The sequence below is a fragment of the Panicum virgatum genome, chromosome 9K (genome assembly GCF_016808335.1).
Source record: "Panicum virgatum strain AP13 chromosome 9K, P.virgatum_v5, whole genome shotgun sequence".
Taxonomy (NCBI): Eukaryota; Viridiplantae; Streptophyta; class Magnoliopsida; order Poales; family Poaceae; genus Panicum; species Panicum virgatum.
Window position 1 is genome coordinate 29,591,270 of NC_053144.1, and position 15,570 is coordinate 29,606,839.

General features: G+C 44.0%; 1 protein-coding gene and 1 long non-coding RNA gene across 4 annotated transcripts; both read right to left on the minus strand.

The window, feature by feature from the left end:
- Positions 1–1,111: 1,111 nt before the first annotated feature.
- Positions 1,112–6,270, minus strand: LOC120651168 (organic cation/carnitine transporter 7-like). Of its 2 annotated transcripts, none has more exons than XM_039928559.1 (6): positions 6,091–6,270; positions 5,653–5,934; positions 4,964–5,201; positions 4,139–4,670; positions 3,842–4,044; positions 1,112–1,574 (listed from the first exon to the last, which is right to left on the minus strand). In XM_039928559.1, the coding sequence occupies exons 2-6, from the start codon at positions 5,907–5,909 to the stop codon at positions 1,365–1,367; spliced, it is 1,440 nt and encodes a 479-aa protein (XP_039784493.1). In that variant the 5' UTR covers positions 5,910–5,934; positions 6,091–6,270; the 3' UTR covers positions 1,112–1,364. The 2 variants fall into 2 exon arrangements, with proteins under 2 accessions (XP_039784493.1, XP_039784494.1); XM_039928560.1 differs by having other exon boundaries at positions 6,043–6,246.
- A 2,312-nt stretch (positions 6,271–8,582) lies between these two features.
- On the minus strand, positions 8,583–13,051 carry LOC120651169. Of its 2 annotated transcripts, none has more exons than XR_005665972.1 (2): positions 9,056–13,051; positions 8,583–8,852 (listed from the first exon to the last, which is right to left on the minus strand). It is a non-coding gene; the product is annotated as an uncharacterized LOC120651169 (long non-coding RNA). The 2 variants fall into 2 exon arrangements; XR_005665973.1 differs by having other exon boundaries at positions 8,583–8,886.
- Between the last annotated feature and the right edge of the window lie 2,519 nt (positions 13,052–15,570).

Consider the following 15,570-nt stretch of genomic DNA (forward strand, 5'->3'; position numbering starts at 1 on the left):
AGGTCACCCTTGAGAAGAAGAGAAAGTGCTTTGAGCAAAAGAGAGAAGATCTAGTGAATTGTTTGTGCTTCAACCTTGAAGAATTCATCCCTTGCAAGTGTAGCAAGTGTGCTTGAGCTAGGGCCAACTGAGTGTAGGTCAAGTGAAGGCTTAGGAGCTTGTTACTCTTGGTGTTTGACGGCACCTAGCCGGTCTTGGTGATCGGGAGGTTCTTGGTGAGCTCTTGGAGTTTGTGGGAGCCCCAAGACGAGAAGATTGTACACGGTGTGAAGCTCGCCGTTCCGGAGATGGAGAAGGAGCATTCTTAGTGATCACTTGCTTCTTGGTGAAGCAAAGGAGCTATACCCTTGTGTGGGTGCTCCAACGTGGATTAGGGGGGAGCGTCAACTCCTCGATACCACGGGAAAAAATTCGGTTGTCTCGTGTCCTTTACTTTTACTTCAAGCAATTAAATCCTTTTGTTGCTATTCTTGCTTTTATTTGCTTGTAGTTTGACTAGGACAACTTGCATGGTAGCGTGAGCTCTTGCTTAGGTTTTGATCTTGCTAGTATGCATCCATCTAGGCAAAATGATCATGATAGTGTGTTTACCTACCTAATGACCCTTTGCTAGCGTGCTCTAGTGACTAGGTTTCGAATTTTTAGATTGGGCAATACTAGTCTAGGTTAAGGACTAGATAGAAATTCGAAAAAGTCCCAATTCAACCCCACTTCTTAGGCCACGATCCTTTCAGTCAGAAACTGAATCGCTTTGATTGTGTATTCTGATTTGCGTGCATGAAGCTCGTGCGTTGAAGTGTTTTTGGGTGTTCTTCTAGTTGATAAAGGCGAGTTTGTTATCAAATCATCTCTGCTGTTCTATTTTTTCCTTAGTGCCTAGCTTCTATTCATCAGCTTCTTTCGTTGTTTTGTGGTCATAAAAATACTGGGCATTGCATGGTTCTTCCTCCGCCATCTTCCTCCTGCTCCTCTTCTTTTTTGTTTGATGTGTAATCAGGATTTTGAGTTCTTTTCAAAGTTTGGAAGTGTTTTTTTTCCCTTTGCCTTTTATTGGTTATCTGAAAGCATCTGTATTGTTGATCTTATTTACAAATGCTGGTGCTATAAGTGATTTGCGACTGAAGAAAATGTCACTTCTTATTTCTTAAGCATGTAACACTTCTAGACTTGAGTTACACATGCACAACAAGTATTGATAATAAGCGTCACAATACCCACACACAAAAACATCACCACTCAGAGTACACAAAGGGCCTGGATTTGACCCATATATCCACCTATATAGGAACAGAATCATAGGGGAAGTGATGCACGTTGGTCGCTTTGGGCGCATTTGGGCCTCAACGTTCTTTGATCTGACACCTTCATTTCATCTCACGGCCCTTGGTCTCCACAGGGAAGAGGATGCAGGCAACTCCAGCGAGACCTAGCAACAGCTCAAAGACCACAACGGCTTCCATTTGGTGGCAACTCCGCAGCAAGCCGACAGCGATGATGGGGCACAGAATGCCACCAATTTTACCAATGGCGGTGGCTATTCCAACACCCGTTGAGCGTGCTGATGTTGGGTACACCTGAAAAAAAAGAGAGAGGAATTTTTTTTATAGGTCTCTTAATTAGCACAAAGCAAGTGCTCGTCGGCACCGAAAGACTTTAATAATAGGCAAAGATCACCGAAACGGTTATAACATCTCTAGCAATGGCCCTACAGACCCTCTACTTCTTAAGTAAGGGCTCCTCTATTTTTTGAGGCCTAGGTTTTTAACCTCAATTCCGGAAATAGCCTCTAAATCTCACCCTCTTCTTTTAATCTAAAAGATGAGACCTTGTCAGTGGATATAGGGCTCCCAGAGACCCTCCAGGAATAGAGGGTAGAGAAAGAGATTTGGAGGTCTCCCTAAACTGAAAGATTTAGTAGAGGGTTTGCTGCAGTATATATTTTTTTATTCCACCCTTCAAATTTAAGATGGTGGCTTATTTAGAGGGTCTGTTGGAGTTGCTCTAAGACAATATTTTTGATGAATAGGTTAATGCAAAAAGGTTATGTCAAAAAAAAAAAACTCAGCACCACTGCAAACATTTAGATTTTCAAAAATACCATCTGATGTGAGCATGACATGTGGCATGGAGGGGGGGGGGTGTGGGTTCTCCATACCACATATCAGTTGCACATTTGATCTATTTTCTGTTAAGCACATCAATATCAAAGCTCATCTATATATATTGTAGGCCCATACGACCCATGAGGACTCTATATATGTCCTGTCCCTAGTGGATATCATTATTATACCAAAATCCCCAAGGTTAGTAACATTTCCTAGCTAGGTGATTTTTGGGCATGCGCAACAACCTATGTTGTTGATGATGAGGACCATATATACTAGGAGATGAGAATGCACTTGGAATACTTTATTCTTAGATTTGGATTATGTTACAATAGTAACTAGATAAAGGATACTGAACCTTGCTAATGTTAGACTTTTTGGATCAACTAGCAGTAGATCGAGTGGGAGTACTCACTGATTCTTGAAGAATTCGACTTGGCCATCACTGGTTCGTTGGGGAAGGACTGCTTTAGGGCAGCGACGCGGGGCGCAAAGGCGTCGCGGTGGCGTCCTGATCGGGGACGCCCAGCCCAAGAAGAGGCTGGTGGGCCCCCATCGTGCAGCCCTATAAAGAGGAGGTGGGAACTGGCGGCTCGATTCACGAGGTTCACCGCCGCTACAGTTCCACCGTCCGAACCCTAACCCGATCTAGAGAGGGGGGCCGTCAGCGATGGGAAGCACCACTGTGCCGCGCCGTCGCCGCCACCGGCACCGCCATCCACAACTCCGGCAACCCGCTGCGTCAATGGTCCTCGCCGACCTCACCATCGCCACCGCGACGCCTCTGCGCCCCGCGTCGCTGCCCTAGAGCAGTCCTTCCCAACGAACCAGTGATGGCCAGGTCGAATTCCTCAAGAATCAGTGAGTACTCCCACTCGATCTACTGCTAGTTGATCCAAAAAGTCTAACAGCTAATACACCAAGGTCTACATCTTTGATCTAAGCTAGCTTGTTCTCTCTGAGGCAATCATACTTAACTCTGTGCTAAGCTTGAATTAGATATGATAAAGTTGTTAAACAATTTGATAAGTGCAGCTATGAGAATGTTCTTTCTGCTTATGCTGGTATGCAAGCCTTTCTGGTATTTGTGCGACAATCCAAACCATTATCTTTAGCACGCATAATAAAAGAGAAGTGTAGTTGTGCATATAGATGTATAGTTGATAGTGCGCGCAATGCAATGCAAGAAACTAAAACGTCATCAACATCAGAAAACAAACTCAGCAATATAGCATGTTTTATATATGATTAGTTTCTTCCTTTTCTTGTATCAATGTATCGTTAGATAACGAGGTGGAAACTATAAAGAACTACAAGTTTCAATTCGGTTTTGGTTTGAAAATACTAGTAGATTAATTTTGTTCAGTTTTTAAGGCATGTGGTTTGGTGCGGTGGGGTTTGAATGGTGAGCATATTTAGCATGTGGATTGGTGCGGCTTTAATCTGGATGTTAGACCACTAGCAGCTTGACACAACTAAGGTTTGGTTACTCACTTGCCCCTCCTAGCTAGAACCCTCTTCATTTTAAACCTTATGAATTAGTTGTAAACTTTGACATATGGACGTTAAAGTAAATTAAAAGTTAGTGTGTTGGCTATTGGTTTCGTGGATGTTTAATGCTCAAAATTACAAGTAAAATACTTAACAGATTGTATTTCTTTCAGGTTAATTAAGCATGCTTCAACAACATAACCAACATGATAGCAAGCCTCTATGCCATAAGAAATCTTACGAACCTCTGGTGCGTATAAACATAAAACTGTAGAGCTACCCATGCCACATGCGCGAGCACCGAACAGAAGGGCGGTTGTCAATGACTCTTTCTGATGAACAGCTAGAGGTCCAAGGAAAGCACAGCATCCAAACAACAGGATCCACATTGTAGCTTTCCGGCCAAACCAATCAACAATAATGGCAGAAATCACTAAGCCTGGAAACTCTGGTAAAAAAAGAGTGATACCTGAGTTATTAATCGGAACATCACGGATCCAGCCCCAATGGGACAAAGGAAAAAGGAGTCTACTGTATGATACCTGCTAAACTAGTTATAAAGACATCTTTGTAAAGGTTGGCATTTTTTTGTTGCACTTCAGACTTCTGGCCAGATGTGCATCTTCTGTTAGCATCACCCAGCTGTGATGACAGCAATACTAGCCCATAATATGCGAAGGAGTTTGCAAACCATACAAACCAGATAAGAAGAGTTGATCTGAGCAGTTTACGTGAAAATAGTTTGCGCAATGCAGCAATACCACCAGATTTTGAGCTCATAGCATTGTCAGCTGCACAGTCATTATCTCTGACTGGAAGATGACCATTCTGAGAGGTAAGAGGATTGTGGTCAACTAATTGTGTCTCTTTATGGTACGTGAGAACTCCAGGAGGAAGAGCTACTTTGTTTGTCTTGGCCATTCTCTCTAGAACAAGCGTTGCATCAGATATTCTGTTTTGTACGCAGAGATAGCGTGGTGACTCAGGTGCAATGACAAAAAGGAGAAGCAGCAGGAAGCATGGAAGAGCAGTGAATGCCAGCAACCACCGCCAACTCAATCTTGACAAGACGACCTGCATTACAGATGTAAATGAACAATGCTTAACAGAAATTCAGCGTACAAAATAATTTTGTATTACAAATGTAAATGACATACTTACTAACTTTTTTTGGTTATATTGACTTTATGTAGAAATTCAGAGTCCAAACATGCAGATGCATGTTATGGGTGCTTTGTGGGCATTATTTAGTTGAAAATGCTGTGTGGCTGGTGAAAGCCTTACAATCGGGATCATTTAATGGTTTTATAGAAATTTTTTTCTTGAAAAATATGAGTTGCAGTAAAAAGGAAGACCTGTTATCATACCCATGCAAGTGAAGCTTCCAGGATTGTTCCAATAGTCCAGAAAACAGAAAAAATAATCATCCAGGTGCCGCGGTTTTTTGCAGGAACAAATTCCAAAAACCAAGATGAAAATACATGTGTACCACCAACCCCAATACCGACAAGGAACCGAAAAACTATCAAGGATATATAGTTAGGAGATAAAGCACTTAGAAACCCAGCTCCAGTAGTGAGAACAATTGAGAACAATAAAGCTGTCCTGCAAGAAATACAGAGAATAATTGAGAGCAATAAAGCACTGCAATAATAAGAAAATACAAACTTATGCTAGACATGCAGAAAATGAAACCAGAGCAGATAATGACATTGAATGTGAATAGTCTAATATTTACACTTTCAGTCTTCCAAGAAAACAGGCCATAACCGATCCCCTCAAACTTGAAAATCAGTACAAGTTACTCCTTGCGGTGGTTACCAATGCAAGCTGGATTTCAAGAGAAGTACACACAATTGCTAGCCCATCATGAGTTCATCCTATGAACTTGGGGGGGGGGGGGGGGGGGGGAGGAGGAATGTTGGGGGCGGCTGTGTTTTCTTGGTCATGCTACGAACTGTCTGTTGCTTGCAACCCCTTGCGTGTCCATGAGTGTGGCCAAGTAAGGCATGAAGACGGAACATTAAACTATTGCAGGAGCAGAGATCATCCTTACCTTCTTCCGTACTTGTCGGAAATATAGCCCCAAGAACAGGCTCCTATCAACATGCCAGTGAAGACAACGCTGGAGAGCAGGCTCTCGTGCTGGGCCGAGACATTCCACTGCTGCCGAACCAGTGGTCCAACGAAGGACAGCAACATGAGCTCCATGGAGTCCGCGAGCCAGCCCGTGCCGGCGTATACAAGAACAAGCGCCTGGAACTTCCCAAACCCCATGGCTGTAAGCGCGTCATCCGTGGTGTACGTTTCCATGGCAATTTGCTAGCAGCAGCAGCACCTGCCGGTTCGATCAGCAAAGTCATGGAACAAGGCATACGCCATCAGATCACTTGCTGGCTCCAAAAATTACGAACAGATGAACTGATACTCATGACGAGCCGATCACCAGAGCAGGAGGAACTGGGAGTAAGAGAGGGCGGAAGCCGAAGCCAACCTAGCCGGCCGTGCCGCGGTGGAGAACCGGGCCGCCGATCGAGTACTGCAGGGTACAGGAGGACACCACGGCGAGCGGCGGGGGAGTGGAGTGCGCGACTGCGGGTGTATTCTGCTGCTCTTGTGTGGGGATGGATGGATGACGACGGAGGTTGACTAAACAAAGAAAAGTAGGTGGGCTGGATGGAATTTCGATGGATGGACGGGGAGAAAGAGTGACGTGAGCAGTGATCTCGGGCTGATCCTGGCCTGGTCCTGGTCTCCCTTTCCTTTCAATCAATGCACATAAATATAGTTAATGATCTCTATTAAATCCTATGGGATTCCAAAGAAAAGAATGTCATTCTGTTTTGTCTTAGTCAAACTATCAACATTTATGACACAAAAATAGATATATTTGAAAAGAGTAAAATGTATTAGGGGTCCATCAACTTGTAGGAGGGTCTCACTTAGGTCCATCAACTTCAAAATTGTATTTTTGGGTCCATAGAATTATAATTTGTTTCACTTAGATCCATAAATTTATAATTTGTGTCACTTAGGTCCATACCCCTTGTTGTCTATAACCTTCATATATTGATATTGTACCAACATGATTCTACACGGTGCCCTGTTGCTGGAGTTTCGCCAAAAGGATGAAATTTGAGTCCCGATTTTGAAGCATATGGAGAGGATATAGGGGATGAAAGACTTATTTTGGAGGTTATTAACATGTATTAGGATTCAAAGGGGAGCTTACAGACTGCCTTTGGTGAGTTCTGGAGCTTAGATCCAGATATGACCCCCGTAATATGGGTGGAGAGGAGGGGGTGATGGCTTGGGAAAGGTGGAGGATGTCACAAAGAGACTCAACAACATGTGTATCGTGGTGGTGGATATTATGTCGGAGTGGGTAGCTGGATATGGTGGCGCGCAGGTGTTGTGGATAGCCCGTAATATTTAGATGTTAGACTTGGATCAATTCAAATTAGTTCTCGACGAGCGGTTCAAAGATATTCATGGATAGCGATATCGGGGCGACCTTTGTGGCCATGTTTGTGGTCAGACGACTGCTCATGGATGAAGTTTATGGATCTACAAATGCTCTTTTAGAGTTTATAGAACTAAGTGGCACAAATTACAAGTTTTTAGACAAAAAATGCACTTGCAGAGTTTATGAACCTATGTTTTCAAAGCTATGGACCTAAGTGATACAAATTACAAGTTGATAGACCTAAAATGCAGTTTTAGAATTCATGGACCTAAATGACACACCCTTACAAGTTGGTGGTTTTCTGGTGCATTATACTCATTTGAAAACAATATATTTTTGGACAAATGTAATGATACAACATTTAGTATTATATAAAAATTAGTATTTTTCATAAATATGATCAAACTTAGATGGTTTGTAAACTATAATGATATTCTTGTTAAGACCGATGGAGTAGAAGTTTAGTATCAAGAGAATATTTTTTTAGGGTTGAACATATCAAAATGTAGAAATAATAGAATAGTGGTAGGATTGATTATTAGAATGCTGTGCCCTACCTTTTTTCGAAGTAAGTTTGTCTCAGCTAGTAAGGTTTCTTGTTGTGGAATATGTCTATCAGTGCTATTTTTTTAGTGATAAACGATGTGCTCGTCGACATCGAGGCACATATATATATATGGTGATCTCGTCAATCTCGAGAATCCGCCGGCTCAGTCTCTTGAAGGTGATCATAGAGTTAGAGTTACAAGTCTATATTCATAGAAATAAGTGTGCATGTATATGCTTGTATGTGTGGGTGGGTAGACTTAGGGCCCGACCACCCTAGGCATGGGTCGGGCTCAGCGGGAGGCCACCTGCATGCACCGTTTCAGCTTGGGGAAGAAAATGTTGCGACACGGCACTAGGTGTGCCCAGGTTAAACCAAATTTCTACGTGTGCCTAGGTTCAATTATTTTTCTAGGCCTGCTACGTTAGGTGAGCGTCTACATCTATATTTTGTTTTCTAAAAAAAATAGAGCACAACATTTTAATAATCAACTCTACCACTATTCTATTATTTCTACATTTTGGTATGTCGATTGCTCGATCGCTCGTAGGAGGTGTTTGTGCACTTCGTAGGAAAGAATCTTTTCATCTAGACACTTTCCAGCAAGAGAGAAAAAGGAGAGGGAAAGAGTGAAGATGCGCTGAGACACTAAACACTAAGCGTAAACATCACAACAGACCTCATATTAATATTACTCTAAATTATGGAGGAAAACTACCGACCGTACGAAACTCCTTTGCATCAATCCTGCAGTCAAAAGGGAGCTTGATGGATTCTAATTTCATTTCTGGTTAGATTCCTTGATCCATTAATTATTAAGAAAAGGTCCTAGTTGGAGGCCCAACCTCAAGCAAACATTTTTTTTTGACGTCTTAGCCTCTCCTGTAACACATTCTCTCTCTCTCTCTCTGCGCGCCAAAAGGTTGTTCTGACCCACCTATGTCAACCATTACTTTTGCAGCCATCTTATGACTTCAAGAAAATTATATATGCGATGCTTTAGCAATTACAAGTCCAATATATGATGCAATAATTACTCAAGATACATACAAATAACATGGTGACCGATCAATATATATTGACACTCATAATTAATGATAATAAAAGAAAATAAATATAAAGCCAAATTACATACTATGGAAGCGTCGTGGCGCCTGCGTCTCAGAACCACAAAGGGTGTATGCCTTCGAAGTAGTGGGCTGCGGGTGCTGGTGGAGGAGCTACATGGTATGTCAGGTGGTTCCTGGCATACGCATACCCATGAATCTATGAACAACCTATTAATTAAAAAACAAGCTTTTTTGTACATCTCTTGCTAGAAGATAGTGTTGAGTAGTTAGTCAATTATATGATTATATTTTGAAATAAATAAATCATGAATATGACTAGATCTAGCATGAACTGCTCTATTATACTAATAGCAAAGACGAAAAATAGTGTACGTACTGAGTCTTGGTCTTAGGGAAGACGAATGGCGCTGACGGGACGAAGACGGTCTTGCGAACAGAGTGCAGTAGACGATGTCGTAGATGACGCAGTAACACCAGACTTGGACGGAGGAGCAGTTGCGCCGAGCACTTCCCAAAAGTCTTATTCGCCTTCTCCCTGTGTAGAATCCCAAAGGCGAGAGGTTCCGGAGACTCTCCCGTTCGCCAGTGCACGACGACGCTCGGAATGGAGAAGACTACGGTGGCGACGCAGCAGCGAGAAGAGGCACCCTAACTCATATTAGATTGATTTTGGTGAAAACCAATAGGTTGTATATATAGGAGCGCCCAAGACCTCGTATCGTGATTGGATCCGTAATCAGATTAGGAAACTATTGACGCAAAATCTACATACCAAGCCTGAGGGCACCGTTCGCCAAGCCCAAACTGCAATTCCTTTCGAATCAAGATGTGCCAATCAATTTGACTTGTAAATTGACAAGAAATTGGCAAACGTTAGATCTGAGAGTGTATCGGCTAATTTTTCGAATAACCCTCACACAGCGTATCAGCAAGTTTTGCTGATGCAGAAAACGACAAAAACAGTTAAAGCAATTGGTGTAAACGTAAGATAGCGTATAGAAGTGAACAGGTGTATCAGCAGATCTAGCCGACACAGAATAGGACAATCGGCCTGGACAGCCGATTGCACACGTGTAACAATATAAAAGTTACGAATGTGTAATTTGAATAAAGCTACTCTATAAAAACACGTTTGAAATAGATCTAGATCGGCTTAATGATATTTTGATAATATTGCAAGATTTCACAGTCGATTTGAATGTATTGCAAGACGGATAAATTCGATAAAAGCTAAAACAATCGGAAAAAACCTATAAATCTAGCAAATATCAATAAATTGTGAATCAATCTAGACGAGACGACAGCGATACGCCCGAAGTCAAAATCTATATAAAATTTGATAACTTTTGAACAAATCTAAACAAAGCAACAACGATGCGCCAGTTAGCTAAAGCTTAGATTTACTCGGTAAATAAAAACTTACCAGCAAATCAAGTCGCTCGAGTGTGAGATGTCCTTGATCGGCTCGAAAGAACTCGGAGAAAAGAAAATAGCGAAATCGCCGACAATGAAAGTAAATTGCGAGAGAAATGTAAAGCTTTGTTTATTGGATGTGTATCAACTTTTTTAGGTCCCATACAACCGCTATTTATAGCCTAAATCAACAAGTCCTAACCGATTACGAGAATCACATATCTTGACAAAAAAGAAAAAGATTTCCTAAATAAAACAAACCGAATCAAAACCAGATCCTTAGAATCTTCGACCAAATTTAGAATATTCTCTGGTCCATCGGTAGTGGTATATATTATCGGCCGATCTCCTCACTGTACACGCCGGCACTTTCCAAATCAGCAACCATCCTCCTCTTCAATGTTTTTCTTGACATGTGTCAAAAAACGGTGTCAACAGAAACCGATTAGACCTTCCATATCTTGACCACGCAACCAAAAAATAAAAAATCAAGTTGAGGAGCCGGATTTCGGTGAACCATTCACGCGGACATCGTGCGCCCACGCCTATCCCCGGGCGAGGCGAGCGAGGTGTCATCAAGATGGTCTGTTTGCAAGACCTCCATGATGTCGCACCACCTCCAAGGGTAAACACATACCCACTAGTGGCATAAATCTCATCAGCATCAGAAATCCAGTTCGAATCAATATATCCCTTAACTACAGTAGGGTGCCTATAATAGTGAATCCCATAACTCATAGTACCAACTAGATAGCGCATAATAATTTCAAGTGCATGCCAATGATCAGTACCCGGGTTGGACATGAACCTGCTCAATTTGCTCACAGCAAAGGATATATCGGGTCTCGTTGCGCTAGCTAAATATATGAGTGAACCAATTATCTAAGAGTATCTCAGATGATCTTTAGCAATCTCCTTGTTCTTTTAGAGTATCACACTGGGATCATAAAGAGTTGGAGAAGGCTTGTTATCCACATAGCCAAAGCGGCTCAAGATCTTCTCCACATAACGAGACTGTGAAAGAGTAATCCCATTCTCACCCTTATTCAACTTGATGTTCAGAATCACATCAGCTTCTCCCGAATTTTCCATATCAAAACTCTTTGATAGAAAAGACTTGACCTCATTGATTGCATCAATGTTCATGCCAAAAATTAGTATGTTGTCTACATACAAGCATAATATAACTCCTACACCCCCACCATAGCGATAGGACACACATCTTTCAGCCTCATTTATGACAAAGCCCGCAGAAGTTAAAGTTCTGTCAAACTTCTCATGCCATTGCTTTGGCATTTGTTTCAGACCATACAAAGACTTCACCAATTTGCATACATTGATCTCTTGACCCTTCACTACAAATCCATCATGCTGATCCACATATCTCCTCATCCAACTCTCTATCCAGGACAGCTATTGTTGGCACTCCTTAGCCTAAACGAATTACTCTGCAAGCGCACAGAGACCCATTATAGCTTTCACCTGGGAGTATACCTTGGATATCGAATCCAAGGAACAGTAAGCTTTGACTAGGCCTAAAACTACTCAATCGGTCTCACTAGGAAAGAAGACGTAAGAAGGTCTAACTCCAGATAGTGCACTAAATTACCTAGATAACTTGCTACTCACTGACTTGATCTGCTTTGGTGGCCTCAGAGAAGGACTCAAATTGGGGTGAGAAGGGAGTCCAATGGCACTCGGCAACTACTGCTATGAAAACACCCGAATATGGTGGACTACAAGGGACAGACAAGGTTGTCACCACTTGTCACCTATCACAACAATACCGTGGGGTGGAACACAACCTGAGATAGCTAACCAAGCCTGGGCACTATGCCCACAGCTATCGAGCTACTTACTCCTACCATGTACTTAGGTAGAAAGCAACCTCAAATATGCAGAACTTGCTACTTACTCCCACGAAGATCATCATGTCGCACCGAAGGGTGCCCCTGGAGTCGTACTCCTGGTAGATGTACTCCGGTGGGTCCACAACTCCGATGCGTTCCAGGCTGAGTAGCAACAACTTAGGGAGGCCAGGCTCTACGGGGCAGATTCCGCTACTCCATTCGTCGTCAGCCATCTGGAACCAGACAAGGGCCAAAGGTAAGTGCTGTGTGGGAGGATGGCTAACCAGGGAAAGATCTAGTGGAAAACTGGCTTAGAAAAGGTCCTTGGTCCTAAGGGTCACGTCCTACGGCCAACCTACGGCTCTGATACCACCTGAAGTGTCCCCACAGAAGTAGAGACTAAATGTGATACAAATATCAGTCCCAGGAGGCTGATAACATATTTATTACATCAGATGGTTTATTACCGTACAAACTATTAAGGTAGTGGGCACTGAAGCACCACTATCACGTGGGACAACATAAGTACTACAAGCCAAACTAGAATGTCAACGAAATCTAAGATAACTTCAGAGTCTTGCGCCGTTAGAAGCTTCCTGTGGAGACTCCGAACCACAGGCAAGGTTGGGTCCAGGACGATCACCTACTCAATGTCTTCGGGCACGAAGTCTGGATCTTCCTCTGAAGCAAAACCACAAATATATATTGGGTGAGTACAAAAGTACTCAACAAGTCCAACCCCATCCATGGAGGGGGATAACACAGATATGCACAGGATAGTTCAAGGATGAGGCTGAGGTTCATTTGCAGTAAAGCTATATTTTACACATACAAGGGTTTATTTTTGAAAAGAGTTTTCTCAAAGCAATTCTTTACTAACCGGAAAATAAGTGGGGTTGATCCTACACAAGGATCCAAGTTTTAATGCTACTGGACTCCTCATCCGTAGTAGCTCACGGCACAATTGCCGGACACCTTTCCCAAAACACTCACGCCAACCCAACCAATCCTAGAAGAAGTGCTAGTTATGTGACCAAACCTTAACTCGCACAATACTGTGAGCACGGCTATTCGAATAGGTTCTACACTCTGCAGAGGTGTGCAACTTTACCCACAAGTGGGGTACCACAGCACGATCACCTTAGTGTCGGTGCAGATCCCAACAAAGCCATTACCCACCTTAGTTAGACCTGACTAGCCAACACGGACTCCACCAAGGGGCCATTGACCTAATATTGAGGTTTAACCGGGGCATAAGTCACCACGACCTTATCCCTTCTCCTTGATCACCCGTTGCTCTCAGCTCTCCAGATGGCTATCAGACTAACTAGTAGGGTTTATGCTAAGCCGTTGCCACATACAACAGTCGAGTGGTTTGCACGATAGTTGAGTTAGGCCAGATGACACATCAAGTCGGTCCTTAATTGTGACAGGATGGATATCTCCCAACCTTCTTGCTCTACCACAACGGTACGAGCCTCCAACGCATGACAATCCACCGAGGGAATGCCATTCATCCATCCCATCTTAACATTCTATTCTTTTATAACCCAACTTCCCTTTTCTCAATACTCACACATTTTCCCTTTTATAAAACATGTTGGAACAATTTTTGAGTGTAATAAAATGAGTATCGGGTCCTAAGCAGCGCTCTAGCAGTGATTAACATCCAAATAGAATAAATCATATTTAGACATTAATCTAGGTGGTCATGGAATGGTTATAACAAATCAAGGAGTGGCTATCTAACCATGTTTTCAGCAGTCAAAGCATATGTAATTTTGTAAAACAGGCCAATAGGATGTGTTTATAAAACTAGGTTGAAATATGCAATCAAAGGATGGGATTGAACTTGCCGTCTTCAAAGCCTTCCGGGAGTTCCTGCTCGCAGTACGGTTCTTCAGGCTCCGGCTCGCGGTACTACTCGGTGAACTCCTTGACAGGTTCTCCCTCGTTCACACCGATATCTATGGCGCACAAAAACAAACACACAATAAATAAAAAGAAATAAAGGTTTTACCGTTGAGCTCGAACCGAAGAAAACTAAGATATGGGAATAGGAATACTATTTTTGGGTGATTTTCTAATGGCTCGGTTAAAACTATATTAGAAATGGCGTGGTAAAGTTTTGGGGTGATTGGAGAATTTTTGGCGCATGAAATGATAGGTCGGAGAGGGGTTTAGGGTTAACTCGAGGTTCAAGGAGAGACGAAAATAGGATGAATGGATAGTATATGTTTTTATAGGAATTTGGAAAGAAGAATCATTTGAATCGGAGCTTAGATGACTGAGATATTGTAGTTGTAATATTGGGTGCTTATTTAATTCCGAAAATAGATTAACACAAATGAAAGGGAGCTGCACGTGGTTAGCTGGTGGGCTGGTTGGGCTATTAATGGAATAGAAAGGAAGGGAGGGGGTTTTGGGCAAAGTTGCCATCTTCTTCTTCCTCACGATAGGAGGCAGAACAGAGGAGGGGAGGAAGGGGCTCGACGGCGCCATGGGATCCGGAGCTCCGGGGCATGGCGGTGGCCGGGGGTAGGGGCAACGCGGAGAGGAGGCCGAGGGGATTCTAATCCCCTACCTATCTCGAGCTGGGGCAGCCTGTGGAGGCGCGCCCACGGTGGGCGGCGGAGGTGAGCAGAGCAGCTCGTGGCGGCGGCGCTACGCGGCTCGGGAGGGGGCGCGTGGTGGCTGGGCGGCTTGTGGAGCTCGAGGGAGACGCGGAGGGCCGATTTATAGGCGAGAAAAGGCGGTGGAGAAGGGGGGGTGGTGACCGACGGACAGCTCTGCAGTGCGCCTTCAATGGCGTGGGGCAGCTCCGGCTGCTTGCGGGCGTCGCGGAGCGAGCGTCGAGGGCGTCGGCGCGCGCAAGTGGATGAGGGTGAAGGGGGGGGGCTGCTGTGCTCGCTGTTGAGCTCTACTCGCGAGCAGTGCGGCTTGGGCAGCGAGGCGGCGGCGCTGTGCTGGTCGACGGGCGGCACGGCGAGCACAGGCGACGGGACGGGTCGGGTAGCAGCGAGCAGCGCGGCGAGCATCCCGGCACGTGGAGCGCGTGGGGGCGGGGTGCGCGTGCGGTGTGTGGCGCTCTGGGGCGTGCGTGAACAGGGAACACAGGGAAGAAGGAGAGAAAGAGGAAGGAAAGGAGAAAAGGAAAAAGAGGAAAAAAGAAGAAAAAGAAAAGGGGCGCCGGCGGGATTCGCGGCGACGGTCGACCTCGCGTGGCGGTCGGCGACACGCAGCGCAACACGCGGAGCGAGGAAAGAACGAGAAGGGACGACGATTGATTTCGGTGTCGGACGGCGAGACGCCGTGAGGGATTTTGGGAGATTAGGAGCTCGGACGGAAAAAGATTCTAAAACAATTCGAGCTCAGCGACGAAAAAGTTTTGAAAATTATTTTTAGTGAGTGATTTATTTGGGTGAATTTTCGGAATGTTGCAAACCTACCCCACTTAAAATGAATCTCGTCCTCGTGATTCGGCTGGTCCCTAAAGAGATGGGGGAAACTCCTTCTTCAGGGCATCTTCGCGTTCCCACGTAGCTTCTTCTACTCCGTGTCTGCTCCATTGCACTCTGCAAATCCGTACCTCTGAGTTCCTTGTCCTTTTAGTGACAGTGTCCAGAAT